Raw genomic sequence first — 27510 nt, 5'->3', positions numbered from 1 at the left:
CTGAAGTGCTGCCCTGAGCTCAGTGTAAAAATAACTGCTGACATCACAGGGGCTGGGCAAGGAGACGTATTTGGAGAATGGTTGAAGGAGGATGGATACTTCTAGCAGGTTCTTTCATCACCTTCATCTTGAGCATATGCAAGGTGTGCTATGTACAGAGCTCAGACCCTGAATCCATTTGTCTTTCTTGTTCCTTTTCCACTGGACACTACTATAGTTTTCCACTGGTGGTCAATTTCCAAGTGTTTTTAAAAATTACCAGTGAGCAACATTTATAGAATGGCTTTGGTTGGAGGGGACCTTAAATGTTATCTAGTTCCAACCCCAGTTCTTTCCCTCTTTCTTCCTGGTATATATTGAAATGAGAAATTCTTGTGACAGCTGCTCTATGCAGTGAAAAAAAAAAAAAAAAGAAAAATTTTGTTCCAGAGATTCCCATTGGTCTACTGGTACCTCTTCACCAATATATGTAAAGAAAAAAACACTGTGGCCTCAAAGACCAAATCAATGCTCCTCACATCAAGCCTCCGAAAATCAGCATGAAACACACTTAGAAATGGCAAAGCTTCAACCTCCTATTGTATCTGAGCCCAGAGAAAAGAAATTTAAAATGAAAGCCTGATCAGTGCTACTAAAGCTGTGCTGGGTCACAGGGCGGCTTCAGGAAGCACTCACTAAAAATACTGGTCACCTACACTCATCACCTACCCATTTAGCAATTTGTTTCCTTGTGAATCAGAAGGGTTTATGCTAAGGTGACTCTAAAACTCTAAAATTGAGTTTTCATTAAATATTGCTGCAGAACAGCCAGAAAGTATCAGCTGCCTGCAGCTTTGGGTTGGTACCAGAGGTCCTGGATTCAAACTGATGTTATTTTTGAATGTACATCAGGAAATGCATCAGCCTCCATATGCTTCCTGAAATATGAAAGGCAGTGAGAAGTAGGTAGCCTGATTGCTAACACCTCCTTACAGCCTACTGTGCTAGAGAGAAAAAGTCCCTTACCATGGAGGAGATTTTGGAGAAAGTGACCATTGGTTGTTTTTTTTTGTTGGGCTACTTCATAACAACTTAGCATATGAACAACTTACTACGGAACTGCTGAAGAAAAAATAGTGCTTCAGGTGCAATACTTCTTCCTTCAGCCTCATTACAGAATAAGGATGCTCATCTTCTGACACCTCTCTAAAGAAGCACAAAGGGGAGCAAAATACTTGCTTTCTGAGCTTTGATCCAGTTCCCCATTCAAGCAAGGGTCTATGACAAGAGGCCATGTCCATCTTCCCTGCCCAGTTCCCCTTCTTCCAGCCTGCAGAGCTGCATCAGATGTGAAAAAGTTTTACTAGAGCTCTAACATTCAGTACAAAATGCTGCCACCTGATCTGAACAGTCACTCAGTCTCAGACGTGCCAGAAGTATGAAATAAAACCAGCTTAGAAATGAGCCCAAGAACACTCCAAGAGATGTCAGTGTTTATAAGCTTAGCCTCATGGATTTGGATTAAAATCTGACGTAAGTATCAAGAATTTGTTTTGTTCTTAAAGGCAGAATCCACAAGCAGTCTCCAAGGCAGCTTTGTCAAATTCAGTATCTGCTCCCAAAGGTACATACATTTGGTGGCAGGATGCTCAGTGTGCATTGCTGTGGCCTGTAGCACATCCTTCTTGCACATCTGGCCTAAAGCACTGCTAACAGCCACCTTCAGCTGGAGTTCTCTGCACCTAACATGAAGCACAGATCACAGACAAGCTGCATTTATTTTATCAACAATCTGTTGCATTTCCCAAACTTCCCACCATACCAGCCTACATGGGATGTAGGAAGCAAGCTGGATTTTTCCTTTCTTGCTTGTTATGATAAATATACATCCATCTATCCAAGTATCCCAATTATTACTTCTACACAGCAATCTGCACCCGTTAAACAAACAAACAAGATTTTGCAGTGTAGCTAGCAGCATTTGGTCTCTAAAGACGAAGAAGATGGAGCAATTAATAAAATCAAATATAAATTTTGATTGATCGTTAAAGCAAGTGGTTACAAGTCCGTTTAGGAAGGGAGGAACTTGCTAAGTAGAAAGGTGCCACCCTCATACTGCTGCTTCCCAGCATGGTTCTGTGGCTGGGAGCAGGGCTGGGCTGTCTCATTGCAGCAGGAAGAACATCACAAGAGACAAAACAGGTCTGGGCTGCAGCACTGGATTGTTAACTAAAAACACTCCAGTGTGCACTTTCCTGCATGGCTTTGTGATCCTGCTGCCAGATTTGTTCCTGCATCTCATCTCTAACCTGAAGAAACCTGCACAGAAACCAGCGCAGCCCGCACAGCCCTTAGGATACCGTTGCTGTAGTCACCTCAGGGATTGCCAACATCTGGCTGCTATGCAAATGAAGTCATTTGCAAGCGTTCTTAATTCTCATCAGCCCTCCTCAAAGCAGGGATAGAGGGTTGCAAGGGTCAGCAACTGGCAAGGCACAAGAGAGCCAGAAAGTGGATGTAAAGGACATCCCAACAGCTGGATACACCTCCCCTCCTAACACTGAGCTCAGCACAGATGTTGCAGCAGTACCTGCATGAGTGATGTTTAGGAGTTACAGAAGGAAACCTTTCCTAATACCTCCTCCATATATTGCATCGTCAGAGTGTGCAGCTTCAGGCTTTTGGAGGTGGAGATGCTCTGAGCAAAAGCATCCTTGCTCCCAGCAGTAGCAAAGGGTGAAACAGTGACTCTGCCCTCCTAAATGCATCTCTGATACCTCTTGTGTTATTCCCAGATTCTCAGCTTGAATGAGGCCTCAGGTTCACATTGCATGTCTGTTGGTATTCACTGATAGAAAACCTTCTCTAAATATACAACTGTACCAGCATTTTAGCTAGATGTATTGTCTGCAGAGCCCATCGTCTCACTGTTCACCTCTTTTTTTCAAGTCATTTAGTAGCCGTGTTCCGTAGCCCAGATCCTAGTGCAGACTCCTGCAGGCTTCAACATTGACCTTTTCTTATTTAAAGTCCTATGCTTTTTTTTTTTTTTTTTCCCCAGTCTTTGATCTCATATTTATCCATGCTTGATTTTCCCTTTTATCTTCCTGCTGAGTTTTAAGATCTTTTCAGAGAGGCTTTGTAAAAAGGCCTTGGAAACTCAAGCAAATCACAATGACCAGGTCACACTTCTGCACATACTGGATGACCCCCTCAAAAAAAAAAAAAACCTCCACTATGTTTACAAGGCAGGACCTGCCTTCAAATGCTGAAACTATGCCTATTTGATTGAAAAAGCTGTATTTATCCAGGAGGTTATGCTGAGCCTTGTTACAGCTCCACTGGTGTGGCTGGCATAGCCACAGCTGCAGCCCTGTGACCTGACAGGCTCTTAGGCAGGGCTTTTGCTGCTGCGACAGATGGAGGATTTAGTAATAGCTTTGATTTTTTAACTGGTGACTCATCTGATCCCTCGTGGGATGGCTCAGTTATATTTTATCCACTAGAGTTTATATTATACTTTTTAGTGCAGACACACCTGCAGCTTTTTGAATGATGTTTCCTTACCCTCAGCTCACTCTGCTGTTATCAGTGCCTTTTCAAGCCTTTCTGTGTTAGTGGCATCTCTGCCATTGCCTCCCCAGCGTGATCAATCAGTTCAGCCATCTCCATCCACCTGTGAAAACTTAATACACCCAGCTGTTCCTTTGAGTTTCTTTCTGCCAGGTTAAGGTTTATAAAGAGCCTACCACATCAGCATCTTTCTTTAAAGTAAGGAAGAAAATAATTTCCACTCTTTTCTCTGAATTGACTTGAGTGAGGTTCATGAGGTTGTCTTATGAGTCTGGATGACCCAACTGGCTTCTCCAAGCAAGTAGCAAGAGGCACTATTTGGTTGCTCAAAATGCTGCGATCAAACACTAGTAGAGAGACTCACGGAATCACAGAAGTGTTACAATCACCTAGTCCAACTTCCAGCCCATCCCCACCATGCCCACTAACCACATCCCTCAGTGCCACATCCACATGGTTCAGGAACACCTTCAGGAATGGTGACTCTACCTCCTCCCTGAGCAGCCTGTGCCACTGTAGCACTGCTCTAAGAAGAAATTTCTCCTCATCCTCTAAGCTTTTTTGCTTCTTGGGATGATGCCATCTTTAGTAAGCGTTTTTTAAAACTGCACGTTTGCACACCAAGAGGTCATTTGATCTCGCGCCGTCTTTATGGCTTCTGCTCATGTTTTTGGGTGTATCTGCAGATGTGCGGAAGTATATTCTCTCTCAGATTTCCTTTCCTCCCTTCCATGTTCTCATCAGGAGATATTAGGAAACAGGACAAACCCACCTGAGTCAAGAGCTGCTGACCATCTTTATTCTCTCTTTAAACTGTTTCAGAGACATTGGGCAGCAGAGTGCACAGAATGCATCTGAACCAGGAGCCTGGGAGAAGTGCTAACTGTATTAATAAAGGAAGTGTATCTTTGAAACTCTATCTTCAAATGTCACGCTGCAGTTGCTCCAAACAGCTTCAAAATAAACACTTCTGCCCTACATCCCTCCTGCTGGAGAGAATGAGAGCAGAAAGATCGGTCTCTTCTGCCAAAACTCACTGGAAGGAAGAAAGCACAAGCAATTAAACATCCTTCCTTCCCCTTGATTGTCATCTGCTCCCACAAAATGCATTCAGGGCAGATTTTGCATGGGTCTGGCTTCTGCCCATTTTGAGAGGATGTGGCTAGATGGGGAAAGGGTGGAGCAGAGGGACCATTTTTGGCTAGGACATTTGTGATACACCAGCTGTACCTCTTTCTCCCTCCAGTCCCAGGTCCTCATGGGTCGAGAATGAGGGGACTGCAACAGCAGAGGGATTTGGATGAAAACATACAGCAGACAACACTGCTCAGTGAGGGTCCCACCAGTCTTGAGGTCCATGGTAGCTGAGATTCACTCACAGCCCCGGGACTTTTCTGGTGACTCAGCAGATGTCCTCACATCTGGACAGCTGGGATAATGGTGATGAAAGCCTTTTACTACCTAGGAGGGACTCAGGGAAGATGCTCCTCTCTGATCCTTCTCCCAGATGGTCTCCTCTCTTGGCTGGGGAGGTCACCGTACTATCAGTGGGAGAAAAAAGCATTACTTACATCAAAGGGATGCTTGTGAGTGTGTGAGCAGGGACAAAGACAGACCACAGCACGCTGCAGTATGCTCCCTAGGAAATAATGCTTCTTTTTCTAATGAACATTTATTTTTAAAAATCAAGTTGACATTTTAGCAGTCTTTCAGTATCTACAGAGGGACTGTAAGAAAGAAGGGAATAGAGTTCACAGCATGGACTGCTGTGACAGGACAAGAAGAAATGATTTCAAACTAAAAGAGGGGAGATTTAGGCTGGGCATAAGGAAGATGAGGGTGATGAGGCACTGGAGCAGGTTAGACCAGAGAGGTGATGGATGCCTTGTCCCTGGAGACATCCAAGGTCAGGCAAGAGGGCTTTGAGCATCCTGATTGAGCTGTAGGTGTCCCTGCTCATTGCAGGGGAGCTGGACCAGGCGGTGTTTAAAGGTCTCTTCCAACTCAAACTGTTCTATGATTCTATGATTATTATCTGTAACTCTTTGTGGAAAGTATTTTCTGGATATGCATCTTGTTATTGGGATGGGTTATGGAGAAGTGTTCTCCTTGTACAAAAGAAATACCACATCTGTCAGCTGCAAACCCTCGCCAAAGCTGATGGGCTGCAATTCAAGCACGTGTTTGCTGAAACAAAGGGAAAGGTTGAAGCACAATTTCCCTTGGTGTCAAAATTCACCTTCCTGTTAACATGTAATCTGTACAAAGTGTAACTGACAAAGATTGCTTATTTAAGAACCTTCAAAACAATGCTTTCTCTTTCCAAGTCTGTGGCAGGTTGAAGTAGCTCTTCAATGCTATCAGTTTTTTAAGTTAGTGCTCAGTGTCATGCAAGTCCACTCTGATAAAACACTTGCCATACTGTTTCACAGTCATTTTAAGATGGTCCAAAACTAAGCTCACACAAAAATGAACAGCCTCAGCATTCTCTCTCTGCCTGCAGCTCCACAGTCCTCTCTTTTTTAGGTCAGCTTCAGCAGTCAAGTGTCTGTGCAGCTCGCAGTTCCTCTTCAGTGAGCAGGAGTGTCACTCTATCCCCATCACTCTGACCACTTTATCCAGGCCACATCCTTTTGTAGGCACAGCTGTCAGGCAAGAGCAGGCAGCAGAGGAGGGGATCCGAGTGACCTTTCCTTCTGGTCATCAACTGCTGGGCAGGCACCTTAGGGAAAGAACAGTGCCATAAGAAATGGCAAAACCACCAGAAGATCATCCCTTTTGAAGGTCTGTGCATGGCTTTGTCTACTCAGAAGGGGTAAGAATGGAAATCCAGAGCGACCATCTTGACTCAGAGCCCAAAGGAAAAGCATAGAGCTGTGTCAGGGGAGGGTCAGGTTGGATATCAGGAAAAAGTTCTTCACCAAAGGGTGGTAGGCATGGAACAGGCTGCCCAGGGTGGTGGGCATGGCCCCAAGCTTCCAGAGCTCAAGAATCATCTGGACAATGCTCTCAGACATTGGATCTCATTTTTGTGTGATCCTGTATGGAGCCAGGAGTTGGACTCAATGATTCTTTAAACTCAAAAAATTCTGCAATTCTATGATTCTTTGATTTGCGATGGAGCTGCTTTCCTTTTATGGGCTGGAGCTCTGCTCCAGCTTGCAAGCAGCACTGCTGCTTTGCAGCCAATTGCAAGCATGGTTGTCCCAAAAAGCCATGATTTTGAAAGTACACTGGCCTTGAATGAAGAAGCTGGCTGGTTAATGCTCTAGATATGGGAGGGGAGAAGCTTCAGTCGTCAAGTAATTGGTGGCTCGAGCAGAGTAAAGTCAGTTGCTATTTCAGGGAAAGGAAAGGCAACTGCTCCCTGGAGGGAATGACTGCACTAGCTCAGAGCCAGGAATAGGCTGAGATTTAATTTTTTTTTTTTTTTTTTTCCCCTAGACTTCAGGAAAAGCGAACACACAATGTTCATTCGCAGGGATCGTTTCCTGAGCATGATGTGTGCTTGCTGTCCCGCAGGTCACTTTCCAGTGTGTCACATCCTTCTGCACAAGGGAGAGCAGGAAATGGCAAACTCCCAGTATGAGGCAAAGCATTCCCACTGCAGCAATTGGTCCACGGGAGCTATAAATTGGTCTCCTCCAGAAACAGACCAAAATTTGTCTGTGGGGAGGTCAGCCAGAAACTAAAGGTAAGTTTCTCTTTTGAATCTGCCTGAGTACTGCATTAGGAAAGCATTTAGAGTTTAGTTACAGACTGGGACTAATGTATACATTATTTCATAATGTTTAAAAAAACTATTTCTTACTATTTAATAATTTACTAACTTAAATAGTAATTAATTAATTTACTAACTTAAATAGTAATTAATTACTATTTATTAACAAACAGAATTTGTTATTTACTATTGATAGTAATTTAATTAAAAAGCTATTGTTGGGGGATTTTTCTCTAAGAGCGGGAGATGGCTTTGTCTTCCTTTTTGCTGGCATAAATCTGTGCACTCCAAAGACACGCATCACTGTAAGGTTGATGTTATATATTAAATGACTGTTCTACTAACTGTGCAGTGAGATGGCTGCTGGCATTACCAGCAATTGTGGACAATTACCATTGTCCACAAGAAAATCTGCAGAACAAGATGTTAAGAAGGAATCAATATATTTAATAATCTGTTGCTAAGTCATTGATGATGTGCTCATTGCTCATTTTGACACCAGTACCTATTAGGCTTAGTTTTAGTCCTTGTGCCTTCAGCTCAATTTCTGAGTACAGAGTAAAAAATAAGAGGACACTGCCTCCAGCTAAGAACAGCACACTGTACTGAATGGCTCAAATAGCCCAGTGATGAGAAAGGCCTGAGAGAAACTGGAATGATTGTTCTGATTATGGGCAGAGGAAGCCCTAAAGGATTCTGTCTGAAATGGATTAGTAAAAGCAGAAAAGAAGAATGACAGCAAGAATTATTTATTTACACTCTTTAGGGTGGAAAGACTCTCAATGGTAGATGGCTTTTTTCTTCTGGAAGACAAGGAGTCTGCAGAATGAAAGCCCTGAGGAACTAAACCATACAGTGTGCCCAGTGTGAGGGATCAGGCCACTCTGGTTCATATAGTAATGAGGAATTAGAAAACACGCCTGCAGTAATTAATATTTACACTTATCTGGGCCTGGGACAAAATCTTTCTACTATGGAGTCTTATTGTGGTTATGAGGGCAATATGGAATGTGACCAGCTTCTTAGATCCATGGCTACATCTTGTTAAACACAGAGGAAATGCAGCCTCGTATATGGTGCAGTGGTGTGGAGAGCACTAGCACTGCTGTCATCAGAAAGCTGGTGATGCTGCGTCCCTCCTCTTGCTTCTTATGCCTCAGTTGCCATCCAGGTAAAACAGGAATAAAGATGCTGTCTTCCTTTATAAAGAACTTTGTAACCTTAGAGCAATTTGAAAATGCTCATTGGAACATTCCCTTCCACCGTGGTGAAAAAGTACATAGAGATAAGAGAGATCACACAGCTCTGAAACCCTGAGGATTCACCATCTAGAAGGCAGACATTACCATAGCCAGCACTGTGCTCCCCAGTAGTCCCCCAGAAGTGTGTACACAGAAAAGGGGCTTGCTATTCTGATGTGCCCTTCATGGAGTTCTTAAACATAGTCCATGGACCTCTTAACACATGGTTCATGGGCCTCCCACCACTGAGGATTCACACCCATAGGCTGGACTTAGTACTGCAAAACAATGATTCCCATCTTTGTTTGGATCCTGACGCCAGGTTACAATAAGAAAGAAGTGGTGCAGGTCCTTGAGTTATTTAAGCATAAAGAGAGGAAGGATGTTCACAATTGCCGTCTGAGGCATTTTCAGCTCGTAGATGGAAAAACTAGACCTTGACTCCCCTCAGCAGCTTCCCTCTGTCCTCCTTTAGTGGGAAAGGACCCCTAAATAGCAACCTAGGATCGGTGGTTTTTATCTCCTCAAAGTCTGGACTTTCCTGTGAAATATGCTCTTGAATATTATAAAACCTCTGAATCCCATCGGGAGGACACCACCATGTAGTTCTGGCAGCATTACTGCACTGGGTGCTGAGTCACTTAACCTTAATGGAATTTATGTCCCCTGGATTGGAAGAAACATTTCATGTTTTCACAGAAGAACAACAGTAGCCCTGACCCCAGCCCTTAAGACCATAGAATCGTAGAATGACCCGAGTTGGAAGGCATCCATAAGGATCATCGAGTTCAACTCCTATATAGATATTTTAGTGTCCCCAAGGATGACAGAAAACTCCAAAGTCAGAATAGAGTAACTAAGCATATGTGTGTGTACGTGTGTGTGTGTGCGCATGTGTACGTGAGCATGTGCATGCAGACAGCAAACCTTCCAAGCAGTAGAGCAAAGAGAGAAAATTGGCTGGATGCCATCCTTGGGATGGAGGTCAAGGTTGAGCAAGTCTTGTGCTTTTTATATAAATCCCAAGACATCTTCTTCTTTTTCTAGGCAGAGGCCATGGAGAGGAATGGTGCTGCCCGTCCCCAGGTGCCAGACCCCACGCACCACTTCCACAGAGCGCTGCTGGATCAGCGACGGAGGCTGCGAGGTCAGATTGCTCACCTTCACAAGGCAGCTCGCAAAATCAACAAGCTTCGCAAAAGATCCCTGATTGCCAACATCAGTGGGAGCTCACTGACAGCCGTGGGAGCAGTCACGGCCATCGTGGGATTGTCTCTAAGCCCAGCTACACTGGGAGCCTCCCTCCTGGCATCTGCAGTGGGTTTGGGCTTAGCCACTGCTGGAGGAGCTGTCAGCATCACCTCCGATCTCTCTGCCGTGCTCTGCAATTCCCGGGAGGTGAAGAAGGTGCAGGAAATTGCAATGACTTGTCGGAAACAGATGAGGGAAATCCTCAGCTGCCTGGAATTCCTCCGCCGTGTGCAGGGCCCAGGGGACCCCAAGCTTCTCCAGTCAGAGAAGAGAGCATCCATCTCCCTGTATAACTCTGTCTGCTTCATGGTCTTCTGTGGCTCCCACAGCTTCCTTGTTCCAGAATATACAAAAGAGGTCACAAAAGTGAGCCAGGCCATGCTGAAGGCCAAAATCCAGAAGCTGGCTGCCAACCTTGAGATCTGCACCAGAGCAATGGACGAAGTCTGTGAACTCCTTGAGTCCAGGACAGAGCTTTCCCCACAAATGAGGAAACTCAACTTGGGTGCTAGAACCACCGCTGAGACCCCAAGACCATCCAGTTGAAACAGCAATTGCCCTGTAATGAAACCAGGCTTGAAAACACTACGTAACTGTCACCATTGGCACTGCTACCTGTTGCTGTTGTAATATTGGTGGTGCTCATCCACATAGATGCACACGTCTCTTGTGCCTTATTTATATTTGAACACAAACCTCTCCCTGATATCAAGACAGAGTTACACATACACACACACACACACACAGATACACCCCACTGCCTCACAGCAGCCCCCTGGCTCAGGGTATGGACATGAGGACTACTGGGTACATGGCAGCAGATCCCAGAGCCAGAACACAGGGGTAGGTGGCCATTCCTCAATTCCATGTTTCCTCATCCATCTCCATGACTCTGCTTCCTCATGTAGCAGAAAGAAGTAGGTCAGCAGAGTGATGAAATCCCTGCAGTCTTTGGGCTGACAGACCCTGGTCTGTGGATAACTCATGAATCTATGAATGCTGAAGGGGCTGTGATACCCTCAAAGAGCCAGCAGCCACCAACTTCCGGTAGAGTACAGCCCTATTTCCAAAGGTACATCTGGGAAGGCTGTTGAAAGGAGCAGCCCCAGATATGACAGACTGTGTGGATGGCTCAGTCATCCCAGGGTAAAGCAGAAGAGCCAGAAACTGTTATCCTTTATAAAGAAACCTCTCCAAGATAAGAACTGTGATGTTTGTGTTCTATTTATTTACGTGAGATGTTTTTAAAGTTTTGATATTGTATTTTAAAGTTTTGATATTTTATTTAAGTATTTTGTTTTCCTTTTAAAAAGAGGTCTCTGCTCCAAGGGAGTGCAGCTGTTCTTAGAGGCAAAGCAAGTCTGTGGCAAGTGAGAGCAAGTTACAAGTTCTTTGGCTGTGAGGGTAAGTCTCTGTAGGAAAGGGAAAGATGAATGCTGATAGTTATAAGACAGATGAACTGTGGTTAATCACTGACAGATCTTAGAAACCAAAACAGGGAGATGGGTCAATGACCCTGGGACCAGAGCCTGCCTCAGGAGACTCTCTGGGGGAAGAGTCAGTGTACCTCTTGGAGCATGGAGGGAAGAATATGCTGGTGTTATGCTCTGAGCTGGAGACCGGCTGAGAGAAGAGCACACCTGAGAGGTGGTAGTGCTGCTCTCTGTGCAGTCAAACAGCCTGTGAGACCCACCCCAGTTGTCTGGGGAGGGAGGAGGCAGCACGCACAGAGCTACACATATGCTTAGCAATGCTTCCCAGGGAAGGCTTCACATCAGCAATATATATACACTGGTACTAATAGTCAACAAAGGTGAAGAAAAGGAGGATGATTCAGGGGTCAGAGCACTGAGGAAGCAGGAGGAATGACTTGGACTCAATTTCAAGTGACTGTCCTGCTAAGGATGTCCTTTGTGATTTTCAGCACTTCAGTGCCTCAGTTCTCCATGCAAAAATGGGAATAGTAGCACTTCTCTACCTCACAAGGATGTTTCTGGGACAAATATTCTGAAGTGCTCAGGTGCTGTGGTGGTGGAGATCATGTCAGTACCTGGAAGAGATAGAAAGAAGAACCCCCAAAATCTAGCTTGAGACAACCAGAGAACTTAATGCAGGGACAATTCCAGCCCCATGAGTAGAATCCAAATAGTGAGGGGAACTTCGCTTGGGGTTTGTGAATCAAAATGATGAAAAAGATGATTTGTAATTCTATCACACCGAATAAACTCTTGGGAAGGGCTATACTCCAATTCACAAAGCTCAACTCCTTCTCAAGCTGTCTCTCCCTCTCACAACTTCAACATGTGTTTTGATGTGTAAAACAAAAGCTTTTGTCCCTCAGAATGTGACTGAGTTGTCTGTAATGCCCATGCTTCTTTGCTGTAAGGGGAAAGTACACTGCTAGTTCAATTAAATGAATATGAAGTACTTTTGTGTTAGTGTCTCTTTGTACACCTGCATGTGATCACATTCCTGCCCTTGCCTCAACCACTCAATTTCAACAATTTCAACTGTGTGTATGAGTGTATATATTTGTGTCTTTGTGAGTGCACATCCTAGTGTGCATGCTGGCCTCTGACACACAAACATCTCAGGGTGTATATATGCAAGTACATGTGTGGTTTTGGGGTGTGAACTGCATGCTATGCAAAGGCAGGCCTAGTGCAACATTTTTCTTAGTGCTCCAACATCTCATGAGCCAGCTCCACAAGGATGGTTATGACTTCACCATTCTTTCAAGAAAGATGTTTTCATCACAGACTATTTCTCCTACCTTCTCAATTTTCTGGCAATGTCACTTTTGTCTGTGTACCACTATACAGGGAACAACACAGAAACAACAACACAGCTCTGAATGAGCTGATCCGAATGAAGAATATGCAGTGGACAGCTCATTGCTTCATGAGGGCTGGTTTGCTTTGCTCAGCACAGCCCTGCACTGTTTCAGCAGCTAAGGACAAATGAGAGACACTTTTACTTCCATACCACCTACATGACCAAAAAATCCTGCTTCTGTTCTGTTTTTTTCCTAGGTTAATCCTTCACTTGAGGTCAGGATATGTGTTGTTGTGCAGATGTGAGAGTGTGACAGAACCTAAGGTACCATACTTTGCTGGACAGATCTCATTCCCTTTCCACTTAATGGCTTGATTTCAATATAGAATTAAAAGCAGCATCTAGGGGAAGTGCCTTACATAAGCAGCTTTTTCACAGTAGTTATTTACTCTTCAAATTCACAGATGTGTTGCTTGAACCCTTCCTTCAGTAGCTGGGCTTGGAGAAGTGTGTGTGTTGATCATTAGCCTGGGCTGGCAGTTATGTTGTTGACACTCTTACTCTCCTTTTATTGAAAATGCTGCAGGGAAGAATGATCCAGTGATGAAGCAGTAATACAATAACCATCTTAATGCAAACTCCCATAGTATGAAAGCATAATAGAAGTTATTTATAGCAAAGGAGTCTGAACAGAGTCAGGGTATGAGGATATGCCAATAGCCTCTCACTAGGCATCCTGATGAGTAGATTGAATTATTTATCAACTGTGATCTATTACATACATTGTCCATCTTGTGTTAGCATGCATCACTCATGAAATAGAATCACAGAACCATAGAATCATTAAGGTTGAAAAAGAGCACTAAGAATATCCTGTCCAACCATTAGTGCAGCCTCACCATACCAAATAATCATGTCCTTAATGCCACATCCACACGTTTCTTGAACACCTCCAGAGATGGTTACCCCAAAGCTGCCTGGGCAGTCTGTTCCAATGCACCACCACTCCTTCAGAGAAGAAATTTTTCCTAATACACAACCTGAACCTCCCCTGGTGCAACTTGAGGCCATTCTCTCTGTTACTTGGAAGAAGAAGCTGACCCCCATCTCTCCTCATCCTCCTTTCTGGTCACTGTAGGGAGCAATAAAGCCTCCCCTGAACACCTCTTCTCCAAACTGAAAAATCCCAGTCCCCTCAGCCACTCCAGACCCCTCGCAGCTCTGTTACCCTTCTCTGGTTACACTCAGGGCTTCAATGTCATTCTTGTAGTGATGGGCCCAAAAATGAGCACAATACCTGAGATGCGACCTCACCACTGCTGAGTACAGAGGGAATAGTTGCTATTACATCTGAATTAAAACTTGCCCATGCATGTATGTGCCCACACTGCACTTCCTACAGAAGAATAAGCTTTTAACATGCAGTAAGGTTAGGAATGTGCTTGTTCAAAGGCCAAGACTGAAATCCCTGCAGTGAAAATGTTGAAGTCCAGTGTAACTTATGGTGCCCTGTTTTGAGAAGCACAAAAAGAGAATCATCATTCAGAAGCGATACATTTTTTATCACACACAGGGATTTTCTTGAGAGTTTAGGACAGTCAGAAACTTTCATTCAAAGCACATTTACTAACAAAATAGAATTACCCAAACTGAAATGTATCAGAATAGATGGTGAAGTGATCCCCCTGCCCCCACCAGATCAGCACTTACCGTATGATCTGAGAAGCAAGCTCAACAAAGAGTGAGCACCTTCCTGTCACATCCCTGACTCCATTTCCTGAGGCATCTCACAGAAAGGGCTCATGTCTTATGTACTGGCCAGGCCTAACCTTTAGCACTAAAGATGAACAGCTCATGGTTCAAACTGTTATAGTTTTTTAGCTGTGTGGTCATAGCTAGCGTCTACACTGAGTGTTTTCTTTTTTTTTTGTTTGTTTGTTTGCTTTTAAATCACTGCTCCTGAGCACAGTGGGATGCAGCAAGTTCATTTCCACTGCTGCCCAGTGAATTGTTCCAGGTTTCCTTTCCTTTCCCTGTCATGCAGAGAGTTTGTTCGGATTTCCTCTAACTTTCCTCATTGTTCTGGGAGCAGAGGAAATCGCACACTAGGAATCCAGTGACAGATGCTCATGAACGTCAGCATTTTCATTGTGGGCACACCCAGTTTGGCTTCCCGAGTGGCAAGAGAGATGGAGGTCTGCTCACAAATGCTGTCACAAGTTCTGTTCTGTCATCAGCTCTGCTGTCTCTTCCAGGCCCAAGCTCTCTGACATGTTAACATCCATTTTCCATAGAGCAAAGGACATTCGCCTAGATGTGAGGGTGCCCTGCTGCACTCAGTGTTGGGACTACAGACCAGAGAGGCCACACTCAGACCAGATGGAAAATAGGCACTCAGGAATGAGAGCTATGACATATTTTCCTCAAAGGCCACTAAATTCATCATTATTTCCATCTTTCACAGGTTCCCTGTTTGGTCAGCAACAGCACCTATCATAAGAGGTGGGGAATGCTGGCTTCCATTCCCAACTCTCATTCCTTCATTTTGTGCTCTATTTCTACAGTTGTATGGGAACTGCTAAGTCACGGCCTGAACCTCTGATTGATCACCTGAGGCGAGCCATGAGTCAGCCAGAGGAGCACAGCTGAAGGCAATTCACCTGTGCTGCCGGAAGGGGTGGAGCCAGGCTCCACTCCTCCTAAACCTATTTAAGAGCTGGCTACCAGAGGGGAAGGATCTCTTCTGGAGATCACCTCTCTTGGTGTTTTCTGGTGAGCCCAGCTGAAGGGTAAGCTCTTCCACTTATTCTCTTTTTGTTATCGTTGTCTACTTTGCCTAACTCTCTTGATTATGTTGTGATTATAACATCTTGATATCTATTGATTATACAACAGTTAAGTGTGCTTTGTTGTTTCCAGCTCTTCGAAGTTGTGAAGGCAATGTCACGTCCATTTTTAAGAAGGGTAGAAAGCACAACTCAGGGAACTACACACCTTTTAGCCTCGCCTCAGTGCAGGGGAAGATCATGGAGAAGATCCTCCTGGAAGCTAAGCATATGGAAGAGAGAGAGGTGATATAGGATAACCAGCATGGCTTCGTCAAGGGCATCAACTTAGTGCCTTTCTTTGATGACACAACTCAGGCATGTCCAACCTGTGGCCAGCAATGACCAAACATCAGTATGTGATCAGCACTGTTTGAGCTGAAACTGGGACACAGGGAAGGCACATCACAGTACTAACTCAATTTGTGGCAAATCATAGAATCACAGAATCTTAGAATCATAGAATCGTAGAATGGCCTGGATTGAAAAGGACCTCAAAGATCATCTAGTTTCAACCCCCCTAACAGGAGCAGAATCACCAACCACTAGACCAGGTTGTATGAACTTTATGCATTTTGTTACATTGGCTAAACACAGTCTTGTGACCATACAGCTCTGCTTTCTGTTTTGCTAAAGGAATTTGAGAATAGACTGTAAATAAGAAAGAAAAGAAAAAGGTATATTTGCAGTTCTATTTTCGTATGACATAAATACGCTACCTATGAATTTTCAAATGGAATGTTTAGAGTTGCAATCAGACAGTCCACTTAAAGATCTGATTGCATCTCTTTACTAGACTCACTGTAAGACCTCTCTTACTAGAGAAAAACATCTCTCACTTCACATCCATGCCTTATTCATGTCATCACTATTTGGTAGTATGTGCCAAATACGTTTGTGAACAATTCTTACAAAGGATGAAGTATAAGAGTAAAATTTCACAAAAATCTCTGATGAACACTTTGAGAATTCACTAAGAATTGCATCTACTTCCATTGAACCAGATAGGTACACTAGTTTGACAAAATAAAGTCAAATAGCCTGCTAGCTTTATGGTTCTTGTGCCCTTTTCTTTTTTTGAATAAAAATACTAAAGAATAAAATCATTTTGTTACTTATATACATTGACTATATAACATAGTCTATGAGGTCTGCTCTGAAAATAATGCCTCCTATTTTGTCATGTTAGCCCATGATATCAGAGGCAGTTAGTGGTATAGTAGTAGAGATTGAACCTTCTCACCAATATCCCATTATATTTTGTTGCTGTGTTTCAGATGGCAGTGGAAAGGCAGTTTGGTGACTAACATGGAAGTGTATAGGAAGAAAAGATTTTTCATTGAATTCCTCCATGCTGAAAAAATGGCAGTTGAGTGGGTGCCATTCTTTGATGTTTGCTGAATGCCTGTGGAGACCAGACTGTGGATATGTGAATTGGTGGGTGGTGCATTTCAGCAGTGGCGACAGCGACAGTGGGTCACCTCCATCAGAGCAGGTTTTAATGAGTGGTATGCAGACTCTTGCTCATTGCTGGCAAAAATGTGTATCTAATGGTGGTGGCTATGCTGAAAAAGTGTTCTGCAGTTGAGAATTTGCTCTATCAAATGGTGTTATTGTGCTCTTTGTATTGGTTGTAAATTCCATGGGGGCATTTATTTTAATGTAGCCTACATATACATGGCCCACAAGACAATACCTCTCTGAAAGACTGGATACCCATGGCATAACTGCACCAATGGACAAGAGAAGAACCACTGATGTAGCCTGTCTGATCTTCAGTAAGATCTTTGACATGGTGCCTCACAACATCCTTCTCTCCAAATTGGAAAGATATGGATTTGACAGGTGGAGTGTCTGAGGAGGAACTGGTTACAAGACCGTACCTAGAGTGGCGGTCAATGGCTCAGTATCTGCCTGAAAGGAGATCAGCAATGAGTGGTGTCCCTCAGGTGACAGTGCTGGGATTGATGCTCTTTAATACCTTCATCAGTGATGTCAACAGTGGGATCAAGTGCACCTCGGTAGCTGGTGGATGACACCAAGATGTGTGGTGTGGTCAATGTGCCTGAGGGACAGGATGCCATCCGGGGAGACTTGGACAGGCAGAGCAGTGGGCACAGGTGGACCTCATGACATCCAACAGATCCAAGGTCTGCACCTGGGTCGTGGCAACCCCCGCTATCAGTACAGGCTGGGGGACATAAGGATGGAGCACAGCCCTGCATAAAAGGACTTGGGGTTACTGGTGGGTGGCAGCTGGACATGAGCCAGCAGTGTGACCTCACAGACCCAGAAAGCCGCCCTTACCCTGGGCTGCAACCAAAGAAAAAACCTAATCACTTTATTACTTCAGGCACGACCCGCGCTGCCCAAACTCTGACCGCGAGTACCGCCACGCGGCGGCATCACAGCGCCGTGACGGACCGCCACGCAACGGCCGCCGGCTGAGACTCCGCGCCCGGCCCCGCCCCTCCGCTGCGGCCCCTGGGAGACTACAGCTCCCGGCGTGCCCTGCGCCGCGCCGGAGGGACGGTCCAACATGGCGGCGGCAGGGGAGTCGGGGAAGGCGGCCGGGCTGGAAGCTGAGGAGGTGCCGGTGGTGGAAGAGGCGCGGAGCTTCAAGGACCTGGTGAGGCGGAGCTGGGGCTCTCTGCGGTCTGCGCTGCTCTCGAGACTCATCCGCCTGCCCTCGCCTCGGCAGATGAGGCCTGCGGCGGGGAGAGGGGAGGAGCTGCCCCATGCTCGGCCGGAGCCGCCAGCCCCGGTGATGGGGCGACCACGTGCGCGAATGTCGCTGCGGTGCTGCGCGGGCCCGGGTTTGGGGATTGGCTGTGATGGAGACAAGCTCGACTGTGTTACAGTACGTATTTGATTGGTGACTTCGTTCGTTGCTCGCTGATGCTTTGTTTCCCACTCTTTTCGATGATACTCAGGGAGTGACGGATGTCCTGTGTGAAGCTTGTGACCAGCTGGGATGGAAGGTACCAACGAAGATTCAAGTGGAAGCTATTCCTGTGGCTCTGCAGGGTAAGCAGCATGTTTCCCATCTGTAGTGTGGGGATGACTTCCCCAAAAACTCTGTGCGAATCCATTTCGCACAAACTGAGCAAATGAAAACGGTCTGGGAGTGTTAGCTGACAGCTGGCTGAATGTCAGCCAGCAGTGTGCTCAGGTGGCCGAGAAGGCCAACGGCATCCTGGTTTATATCAGCAATAATGCAGCCAGCAGGAGCAGGGAGGTGACCGTCCCTCTGTATTCAGCACTGGTGAGTGCCCACACTTCAAGTGCTGTGTTCGTTTCTTGGCCCCTCACTACAAGAAAGATGAGGAGGCCCTGGAGCATGTCCAGAAGAAAGGCAACAAAGCTATGAAGGGTCTGGAGCACAAGTCTGATGGGGAGCGGCTGAAGGAACTGAGGTTGTTTGTCTGGAGGAGGCTTGGAGAAGACTGAGACCTTAACACTCTCAGCAGTGACCTGAAAGGAGGTTGTGGGGAGCTGGGAGTTGGTCTTTTCTCCCAGACAACGAAGACAGGACAAGAGCTTATGGCTTATGTTGTGCCAGTGGAGATTCAGATTGGATATTAGGAAGAAGTTTATTCTCAGAAAGTGGAGAGCAGGCTGCTGAGGTAGGTGATAGAGTCACTGTCTCTGGAGGTGATCAAGAAATGCATGGATGTGGTACTGAAGTACATGGACTATTAGGGGCATGGGATGATGGTTGGATTAAGTGATCTTAGTGGTCTTTTCAGCCTTAATGATTCTGTGAAGTGGCAGGGCTGAGGCCGTTTTCCCATCTTCTTTGTGGAAGTTCTGTATATAGAAGTAATTTTTATCTTTGTTCTTGTGTCCTCTGATGGAGCTGGAAGGTTAATTTCTCTTGTAACATTGCCTTCAATTTCAAGCTTTCCCATTAGTGCATAGGTTCTTGTCTGTTCACTATATTGGATAGTTTTGGCACTCCATGGTAAATATAACTGTTCCCAGTCTTTTGAGATACTAGTCTGCATTGCTTGTGGTCTTTCTGAACTACACAGGGGTATGCTGGACACTTCTGGCATGCCTGAGGCTGTGCCTCTTCTGTTAGAGATCTAGAGAATTTGCCTCTGAAGTTGGAGATGCCATGAAATCAGATTTCTGAAGAAAGAAATAACAAGCCACAGTGTCTTTCTGTAAACGTCCTGGAAGACTGGAAAATACCTTACTAAATTTAGCAAATATTTCTACTTCTAGAATATCTTATTCAGAAAGAATCCATCAGACAGAAGCATAATGTAGTGACACTGGTTTTAAAATGGAAATGGCTTTTCATTGCCTGCTCTGTGCTGGCACTTAACTATTGTCAGACTCTTTTAATACATATAGAAGATTCTCTTCAAAAGCAAAAGAAAAGATAACATTCCTGAGTTTTCTTTGGTTTACAGCCTGTTGGCAGCATGTTCTCAGCTGTTGGAATTTAGCAAGTGAGAATGAATCCTACAGATGAATTCTACAGTGTTGCTTTTTTTGGGGTAGGGCACTTCCATCCTAATGTTTGCTGGCTGCAAGCAGATTTGATTATTGTTTTCATCTACAGCATAAAATACATTGTGGCTTTTGAGATGTAAGAACACTGTTATGTTACACGGAAACACAATTGAAAGGAATTAGGACTATAACTTATAATGTACAAATGAAGTTACACTTTAGAATTCTCTGGAGATGTTTTGAAATTTGCTGTTACCTCTTTCTGTTTTCTTTCACCTTCTTCATTTCTCGCCCTTTTTGGGGGAACGAGGGAGAGGATTTATTGCTGAGGCTATTCTTTTTATTCTTAGTGAACTTATGCTTTATTGCACAGTTCTTTGAAATCCACTGTATTTAATACAGATTTGTAACACTTTTTGCTCTCCTTGCTATGCCTTGTAGGCAGAGATATCATTGGACTAGCAGAAACCGGCTCTGGGAAAACAGGAGCGTTTGCTTTGCCAATTCTTCAAGCACTGCTGGATGCACCTCAGCGATTATTTGCTCTTGTCCTTACGCCAACAAGAGAGCTGGCCTTCCAAATTTCAGAGCAGTTTGAAGCTCTTGGGTCCTCAATTGGTGTCCACAGTGGTAAGTAGCCTTGTGATACCGGAATACTTTTGTTTTGAAGGTTTGAAGATCAGCTCCTGGAGTGCAAAGGAAAGAGTAGACAATGGTTGTATGGAGGATTGAATACAAAGTGTAAGAGTTTTGTGATGCTGATATCAGTTACAGGAGAGAAACTACTGTTAACTGTGTAGTCTTCCCTTATGGAAAACAGCAGCTCTTCAGCATTTAATGTCCAAACTGCTAAAGATGGAATAGTGGAGAATCTCCCCAGCAGTAAGTTTGTGTTGGTGTTACATTGCATAGAGCTTTGCTGTATATGATGTAGTTTAATCTTTCCCACAGACAGTCTGTATTTACTTACTTTTTTAATATTTGCTGGTGACATAGAAGCTTTTGGGATATTTTAAGAATTCTCAGATTCTGAGGTTGAGTTAGGCTGCAGAGTAGACTCTGCCTCTAGCTCTTCAACTGTGACAAAATAAGTGAGGCTGGTAGGGGCTTCAGTGTGTGGCTTAAGAGGCCTGGAAAGGTCAGGCATATACTAAAATAGAGTGAATTCTCATAAAGAAAGCAAAACTTTCATTTGTGTAGAGTTGTGCGTGGCAGGGAGTAAAAATAAGCACATTATTCTCTAGAGGTTGGCTGGTGATAAACAGAGGTATTCACTGTGCTCTGTTTGTTCTGCAGCGGTTATTGTCGGTGGAATTGACTCAATGTCTCAGTCTCTGGCCTTAGCCAAGAAACCACATATTATAATTGGTAAGTCAATATACACGAGGTGTGGGGTATGAATATAATTAGATTACAGTCATCCAAAGTGTTGCAGAAGCTTTTGTGTCTTTGGGGTAGCAGGAATACATCCTTCATTTGTTGAATCTTGAGATGTTAATGTTTCTAAAATGGGCCCCAATAGTCTTGCTGCTACAAGCTCATTCCAAAGCATTCCTGCTGGATTGCTTTTATCTCTCCTGAAGTATTCAAAACCCTGGTCTCATTCTTAGTACATCTCATCTGCTGTCTGTTTTGCTTCGTGGGAGTGGGGAAGATGGGCATTCTTCATGGAGCATCGTCTTACTTCAAAACACTTCAAGGATGAAATAGTGCTTATCTCAAAGCAACCTACTTATGCTCACATTTGGTGAATAATTCATTTCTGTAACTGACAACTCTTAATTCTTTGGGTCTTAATTCTTAACTGGCTCTCTCTGACTCCCTTGTAGCAACTCCTGGCCGTCTAGTGGATCACCTCGAGAACACCAAGGGCTTCAACTTACGAGCTCTGAAGTTCCTAGTGATGGATGAAGCTGACCGGATCCTTAACATGGATTTTGAGACAGAGGTAGGAATGTGCTGAAGGAGCTTTTTGGAATGCCGTACAAGTCCCTTTAAATTGTTACATGCAGTCATGTAGAAAATGCAGTTCTGAGGAAGTCAGTGGCAACTTGTAACTAAAATCTCATAATTGTATGGAAGCCTGTAGTGAGAGCTAAACCTAGAGGAGTTCTGCAGAGTACTAGCTAGCAAGTAAGGAGGCATTTTGTCTGTAAAGTCAGCTGGTTTCTCTGGAATGCCTGACATTGTGTTCTACAATAAATGTCAATCATGTGCACCCTGCTGCAGGAATATTACTTGTTTTTTGTACTGCTGTTTGACTTCTGGAGTCTGTGCTACTTAACTATCAACAAAGTATCAGCCCAAAACTTCCCATGAGAAAGGGGAAACTTGTGCCTTCTGTGAGCTAAAGTTGCATGAGTGCATGCAGCACTCTTCTCTTGGATGGCTGTTATATTTGGAAGACTAATGTCTTGACTGCTGCTGTACTCAGCATTTCTCTTTCCATTTTCCTTCTGCAGGTAGATAAGATACTGAAAGTGATTCCTCGAGACAGGAAGACGTTCCTGTTTTCTGCCACCATGACCAAGCAGGTGAGAGGCGAGTACTTTCCTTTAATTATTCTTTCATCAGGCTGTACTGTCAACTAGACTGTCTGATGTAGATACAAGGATAGAGACTTTGTCAGAAGCTTGTAGTATTGATTTACTTTGATCTTCCTAGGTTCAAAAACTCCAGCGTGCTGCTCTGAAGAATCCTGTTAAATGTGCTGTTTCTTCCAAATATCAGACGGTTGAAAAGCTACAGCAGTACTACATTTTCATCCCATCCAAATTCAAGGTATCTCCGCTTCTTCTGTTTCTTTCCTATTCTATGTCTAGTCTTACTATTCCTACATCTGCAAAGTATTTTCTCTGCCTTTATAGTTAAATTACTCTTTAATGTAGCATATTTTATTATTTTCTTTATTAATTTCTCCTTTTTCCCCCTCTCTTTACAGGATAGCTACCTGGTTTATATTTTGAATGAACTAGCTGGGAATTCTTTCATGGTATTCTGTAGTACGTGTAACAATACTCAGAGGACTGCTCTACTGCTCCGTAACCTTGGGTTCACTGCTATTCCTCTCCATGGGCAGATGAGTCAGGTAGGGGCATATCTCACAGGATGGACTAGACAGGAAACATGTCACTTGGAAAATGGACTATATCATACTGAGTCACAGCTACCTTGCAGAAGCATTTCACAGTTAGTGGACTGGACTGATCCATAGACGTTAATCTAATGTGGATGCCATTGCTGATTTGTGTAATTAGAAATTAGAGAAGTGAGATTTTTCTTTTTGAGTGGTTTCTGCTACAGTTCAGTAGCAGAATCCCTGTCAGTATTTCAACAAGAGCATATTAACCAGAGTGAACATTCTCTCATTTCCTTTCTGTCCACCCCTCTTCCAGAACAAACGGTTGGGCTCTTTAAACAAGTTCAAGGCAAAGGCACGGTCTATTCTGCTGGCTACTGATGTTGCAAGCAGAGGTCTGGATATCCCACATGTGGATGTGGTGATAAACTTTGATATTCCTACGCACTCTAAGGTAAGTTAGTCTGTGCCAGCTGAGGGTCTTCTATCACCAGGAAGTGTAGTGTTGAAGCTAGGCAAAGGAAGAAAGACAACTTCTTTTCTTTCGTTCTGCTGACAGGGCATGTAGTTCACACTCATGTAGATGAAAAGAAGTTGTTTGGCCTCAAAGACTGAGTTGATATCTCAGTTTGAGTGGCCCGATCTGGGTTGCAAAACTGAATTCATAAGGGAAGAGGAGAAATGAGGGATGTTCTTTGTCTTGGTATTTCTGCTCAAGAGTGTTTTGTAATAGTGCATTGAACAGATTACAGACTTTTCAGAAATAGTTTTAACATAGTACAGGCTTCAAGTAGGCATCTGTGTTCCTGCAATCCAGGCTTAAGCTGTGTTTAAAATATAAAATTTTCCCACATGCTCAATTGATCAAGAATGGTATCTTTGATATGTTCCACTTCCATATCACAGATGTATAGCAAGCTGAAAAATGTGAGTTACTAGCTTTCTTCTTTGTAGAAAGCATAGTATTATCTTGTGGATGTGGCTTTGGTCATAAGCTTGGTTTCAGAAAGCACACCATTGACATACGCTTCAAGATTTGCTGCTATTTCCTGTATAGATCAAAAGTACCATGCACTGCAAACAAAAGAAAAGGTGGCTCATCCTTGGAGAAATTGATTTTGTCATTATGGAAAGGCAAAAGTTAAAGTTGGGAAGCGGCCACATGAATGACATCGTTACAGTTTTTGTGCACCTCCCTTTCAGCTTACTGTGTCATAGAACATGTCCTGAGTGTTCTCATGATTTAGTGATATCCACAGGTACTGCCAGCAGTATGGAGTGTTTTGACTTCCATAATGCAGTATAAAACCTGGAAAACAGCCCAGAATCATAAACGGAATGCTTTCAGTGGAAGCTTCCAAACTGTTCTCGTTCATCCTGCCTTTCATTGTGCATGCGTATGTCCAAGACAGGCTAGGTAGAAAACTAAATCCTGAGAATGAAGGCAGAAGCATTGGCTTGATTTTATTTTCAGTATTAGCTTTCTGAGGAAGTGATAGTTCCATAAGCATCTGTGTCTCACAGCTTCTGTCCTAAGGTCTTGAGTAGTGGTCTTTTTAGAAAGCAAGCAAAAATTAAAACCAAATACACACTTCCACAAGCCAATGTCTTATCAAACCTTTAATACTGCATACAGTTAGTGTATCAAATCCTGACTCTTTTCTCCCCATAAAGAAAGAAACAATCATAAGGGTGGATCTGCCCCAACTCTTCCCCAAACTCTTTGTGTGTTGTGTATTTCCTATCACTTATCAAGAAAATTGCTTTCAGGATTACATTCATCGTGTTGGAAGAACAGCTCGAGCTGGAAGATCTGGCAAATCAATCACATTTGTCACACAGTAAGTGTTTAAATGTCGCAGATTTATTCTTCCCAGTTGTCTTTCAAAGCAGAGTGCATTGGCCTCATCCTTGATGAGAGGAAAATACTGTGTTTCATTTTGAGGGACCAGTTGGATTTCTTTAGTGAAAAAGGGAGAGCATTCGAAATTCAGGGAGGGGAGAGAGAAAGATCTAAGATAAATTCTAGAAGCAGCTATGCAATTATTGGAACTATTTGTTTATAACTTCACTGCATAATATGTGTACATTTTTTTTTAATAAGTGATACAGGTTAAACAGGTTTTTGTGTTTTTATAACTGCTGAATGAAGTCTTTGCCCAGATACTTCTCAGGTAAATCAGCAAAGCCACCCTGAAGGATGACATTATTGGGATGTATCTAAGAGTTGCTCTGCACTAGCACAAGCCAACAAAATATCTGCAATTAGGGGCAGTGTCTGTGGACAGAGGTAACTGTGAAGGCGTCCCGGTTGGGCTGGTCCAGGCTAGCATCTTTTTTCAGGTATGACGTAGAGCTGTTTCAGCGCATTGAGCACCTGATTGGCAAGAAGCTGCCAGCATTCCCCATGCAAGAGGAGGAAGTTATGATGCTAACAGAGCGTGTGGCTGAGGCCCAGAGGTTTGCTCGAATGGTGAGTGGTGACACTTCATCCTTGTGTACTCTCAGTGCTGGTCTGAATTTCCTTGTCTGCCTTAACTCTTTAATCAATCTCTTGATTGTATTGCAGGAGCTGAGGGAACAGGGAGAGAAGAAGCGATCTCGGAATGGTGATGATGATGATACAGAAGAAGCTCTTGGTGTAAGGAAGAAGGTGGCAGGTGGGAAAAAGAAGAAACGAAAAGCCTTCTAGCTCAGTGTTTGGACAAACTTTTACTTTCCTGTTTATGGCTACACGAGCTTGGCAAAAATAGTCTTCACAGCCATCTGCAGTGGATTTTTTTCAGAACTGCTTAATGTTGCATTGGGCAGTCAGTCTGGAAAAGGCCTAAAAGATCTTCCTCTCTTCTGCTTCACTGGTTACAGACTGAGCTTGGTCATTGTGGTATAATGGTGTCGCTCTTTCAGTGAAGCCAAGTTGTCCCTTAGGGAATGGAAGCCTGTATGGTATGGCCCAGCTCATCCCCAAAGAGGTGGGTAGCTCCATCCCATTGCTGCTGCCTCTGTCTCAGTATCCAGAATCACTGAATACTGCTGGGGTCAAATTGGATTGCCAGAAGGAAGAAGGAAGAGATGAGAGAGTTTAAAGAAGTAACCAAGTTTCCACTGTACATCCATGATGATTTTGCCTTACTGAAAGGACATGTGATTCAGAAAACTCCAAATATAGCTTAATTTTAAAGCAAATTGGTTTTATTTGTATTGTCATTGACCTGTTTTGCTTATTTCTAATATCAGCTCTACCAGAAGGTTTTCCTCTTACATCATTCTTACTACTGATTCAGATGTCACATAAATACCTTGAGTGGGTCAGGTGAAGAGTGATCCAACAGAGAGAGCCTGTTCTGGCTGGTTGGACTGTTCACAGCCTGGAATTCAGTTGAGAGTATGTAACGATTGGTAAGACCAAGAGGAGGTCTGCATTTGGTGGCTGAGGTTTTTTTTTGGTTGGTTTTCTTTTGTGGTTTTGCGATTAATTCTTGTAATACTTACAAACTAACACAAGAGGGTAGTATTTACATAGAAAAACAGCCCATGAGCTGGGTGACAGACAAACAGGTTTTGAAGGGGTTCTTTTGCATCGCCCTGTTTATTCCTCTGGTAATTTTTCTGTCTTGTACAGAGTTCAGAGTCTTATTGACTTGCAAAAATGGAAGAAGTGTACTTCACTACAGGCTAGAAGGTTAATGCTAGTTCCCATTGGCAATAAATTTTTTTGCACTTGCCACTTTTCTTGGACAGGAGATAGGTGAGAAGCTGCTTTATGATCATTCAACACATTTCTGTGTCCATCAGTGCCCATCAGAAGAAGAAAAAAACTTGGACTTTCTGCTCATGAAAGATGATGTTCAAAATTTTATTGTTTAAGATGTAAATGGAAATCAAGAACTACTGCAATACTGAAAAATGGCAAAATTGGTATTTCATAGTATTAGCATGTATCTTAATATACATTTGTTCTGGTCAGAATGCTCTTATACTTTTGAGGCAAGACATTCTAGAAAAGGTGGGTTTTGACTAAGCTATTTTGAAATAGAGGCAACATGTATTATGTTGTCTTTTCTCTTAATGAGGAAGAGATGTACTCACTGTTGTGAGAAGTCTGTGTCCTTTGTCCTTCTTTTCTAGTAGTTTACTCAAATTTTCCAAATATTCACTTTCAAGTATGATAATTCTAAAGCATTGTAGGCTCAATACGCTACAGAACTCAGGTCTGTTGACAGCTGAAAATATTCTTACAGTTGAGTAAGTGTGTGCAAATCTTCTATGATCTTGCTGCAGAGAGGCAAAATGACAAAGTATATTAATTCTGCACATGCCTTTAGTAGTCATTCCCTTAGGTAAGAGGAAATAGCCGTAAGATAAGAAAGTAAAGAAAGACAGGGAGCTGTTAGAAAGGGTCCAGAGGAGGGCCACAGAGTGATCAGGAGACTGGAGCACCTCCCCTACGAAGACAGGCTGAGGGAGCTGGGCTTGTTCAGCCTAGAGAAAAGAAGGCTGTGGGGTGACATCACTGCAGTACTGTAGTACCTAACAGGAGCCTACAAACAAGAGGGGAATCAACTCTTTGAAAGGGTTGATAACTTCAGGACAGAGGGAAAT

At 43.7% G+C, this 27510-nt stretch overlaps 2 protein-coding genes across 2 annotated transcripts; both read left to right on the top strand.

The window, feature by feature from the left end:
• The first annotated feature begins 7126 nt into the window (after positions 1 to 7126).
• APOLD1 (apolipoprotein L domain containing 1) lies at positions 7127 to 12192 on the top strand. The gene is made up of 2 exons (XM_052669513.1): positions 7127 to 7246; positions 9562 to 12192. The coding sequence occupies exon 2, from the start codon at positions 9571 to 9573 to the stop codon at positions 10309 to 10311; it is 741 nt and encodes a 246-aa protein (XP_052525473.1). The 5' UTR covers positions 7127 to 7246; positions 9562 to 9570; the 3' UTR covers positions 10312 to 12192.
• Positions 12193 to 17858: 5666 nt separating this feature from the next.
• DDX47 (DEAD-box helicase 47) lies at positions 17859 to 26094 on the top strand. Its single transcript, XM_052669489.1, has 12 exons — positions 17859 to 17994; positions 18299 to 18392; positions 20271 to 20459; positions 21126 to 21197; positions 21659 to 21777; positions 22292 to 22363; positions 22494 to 22610; positions 22771 to 22917; positions 23225 to 23362; positions 24679 to 24749; positions 25252 to 25381; positions 25478 to 26094. The coding sequence occupies exons 1-12, from the start codon at positions 17905 to 17907 to the stop codon at positions 25598 to 25600; spliced, it is 1362 nt and encodes a 453-aa protein (XP_052525449.1). The 5' UTR covers positions 17859 to 17904; the 3' UTR covers positions 25601 to 26094.
• The last annotated feature ends 1416 nt before the right edge of the window (positions 26095 to 27510 follow it).

This window comes from Tympanuchus pallidicinctus, unplaced genomic scaffold, assembly GCF_026119805.1.
Source record: "Tympanuchus pallidicinctus isolate F22 unplaced genomic scaffold, pur_lepc_1.0 scaffold8, whole genome shotgun sequence".
Taxonomy (NCBI): domain Eukaryota; kingdom Metazoa; phylum Chordata; class Aves; order Galliformes; family Phasianidae; genus Tympanuchus; species Tympanuchus pallidicinctus.
The sequence above is the reverse complement of the archived record's forward strand: the minus strand, read 5'-3'. Positions and strand labels throughout refer to the sequence as shown.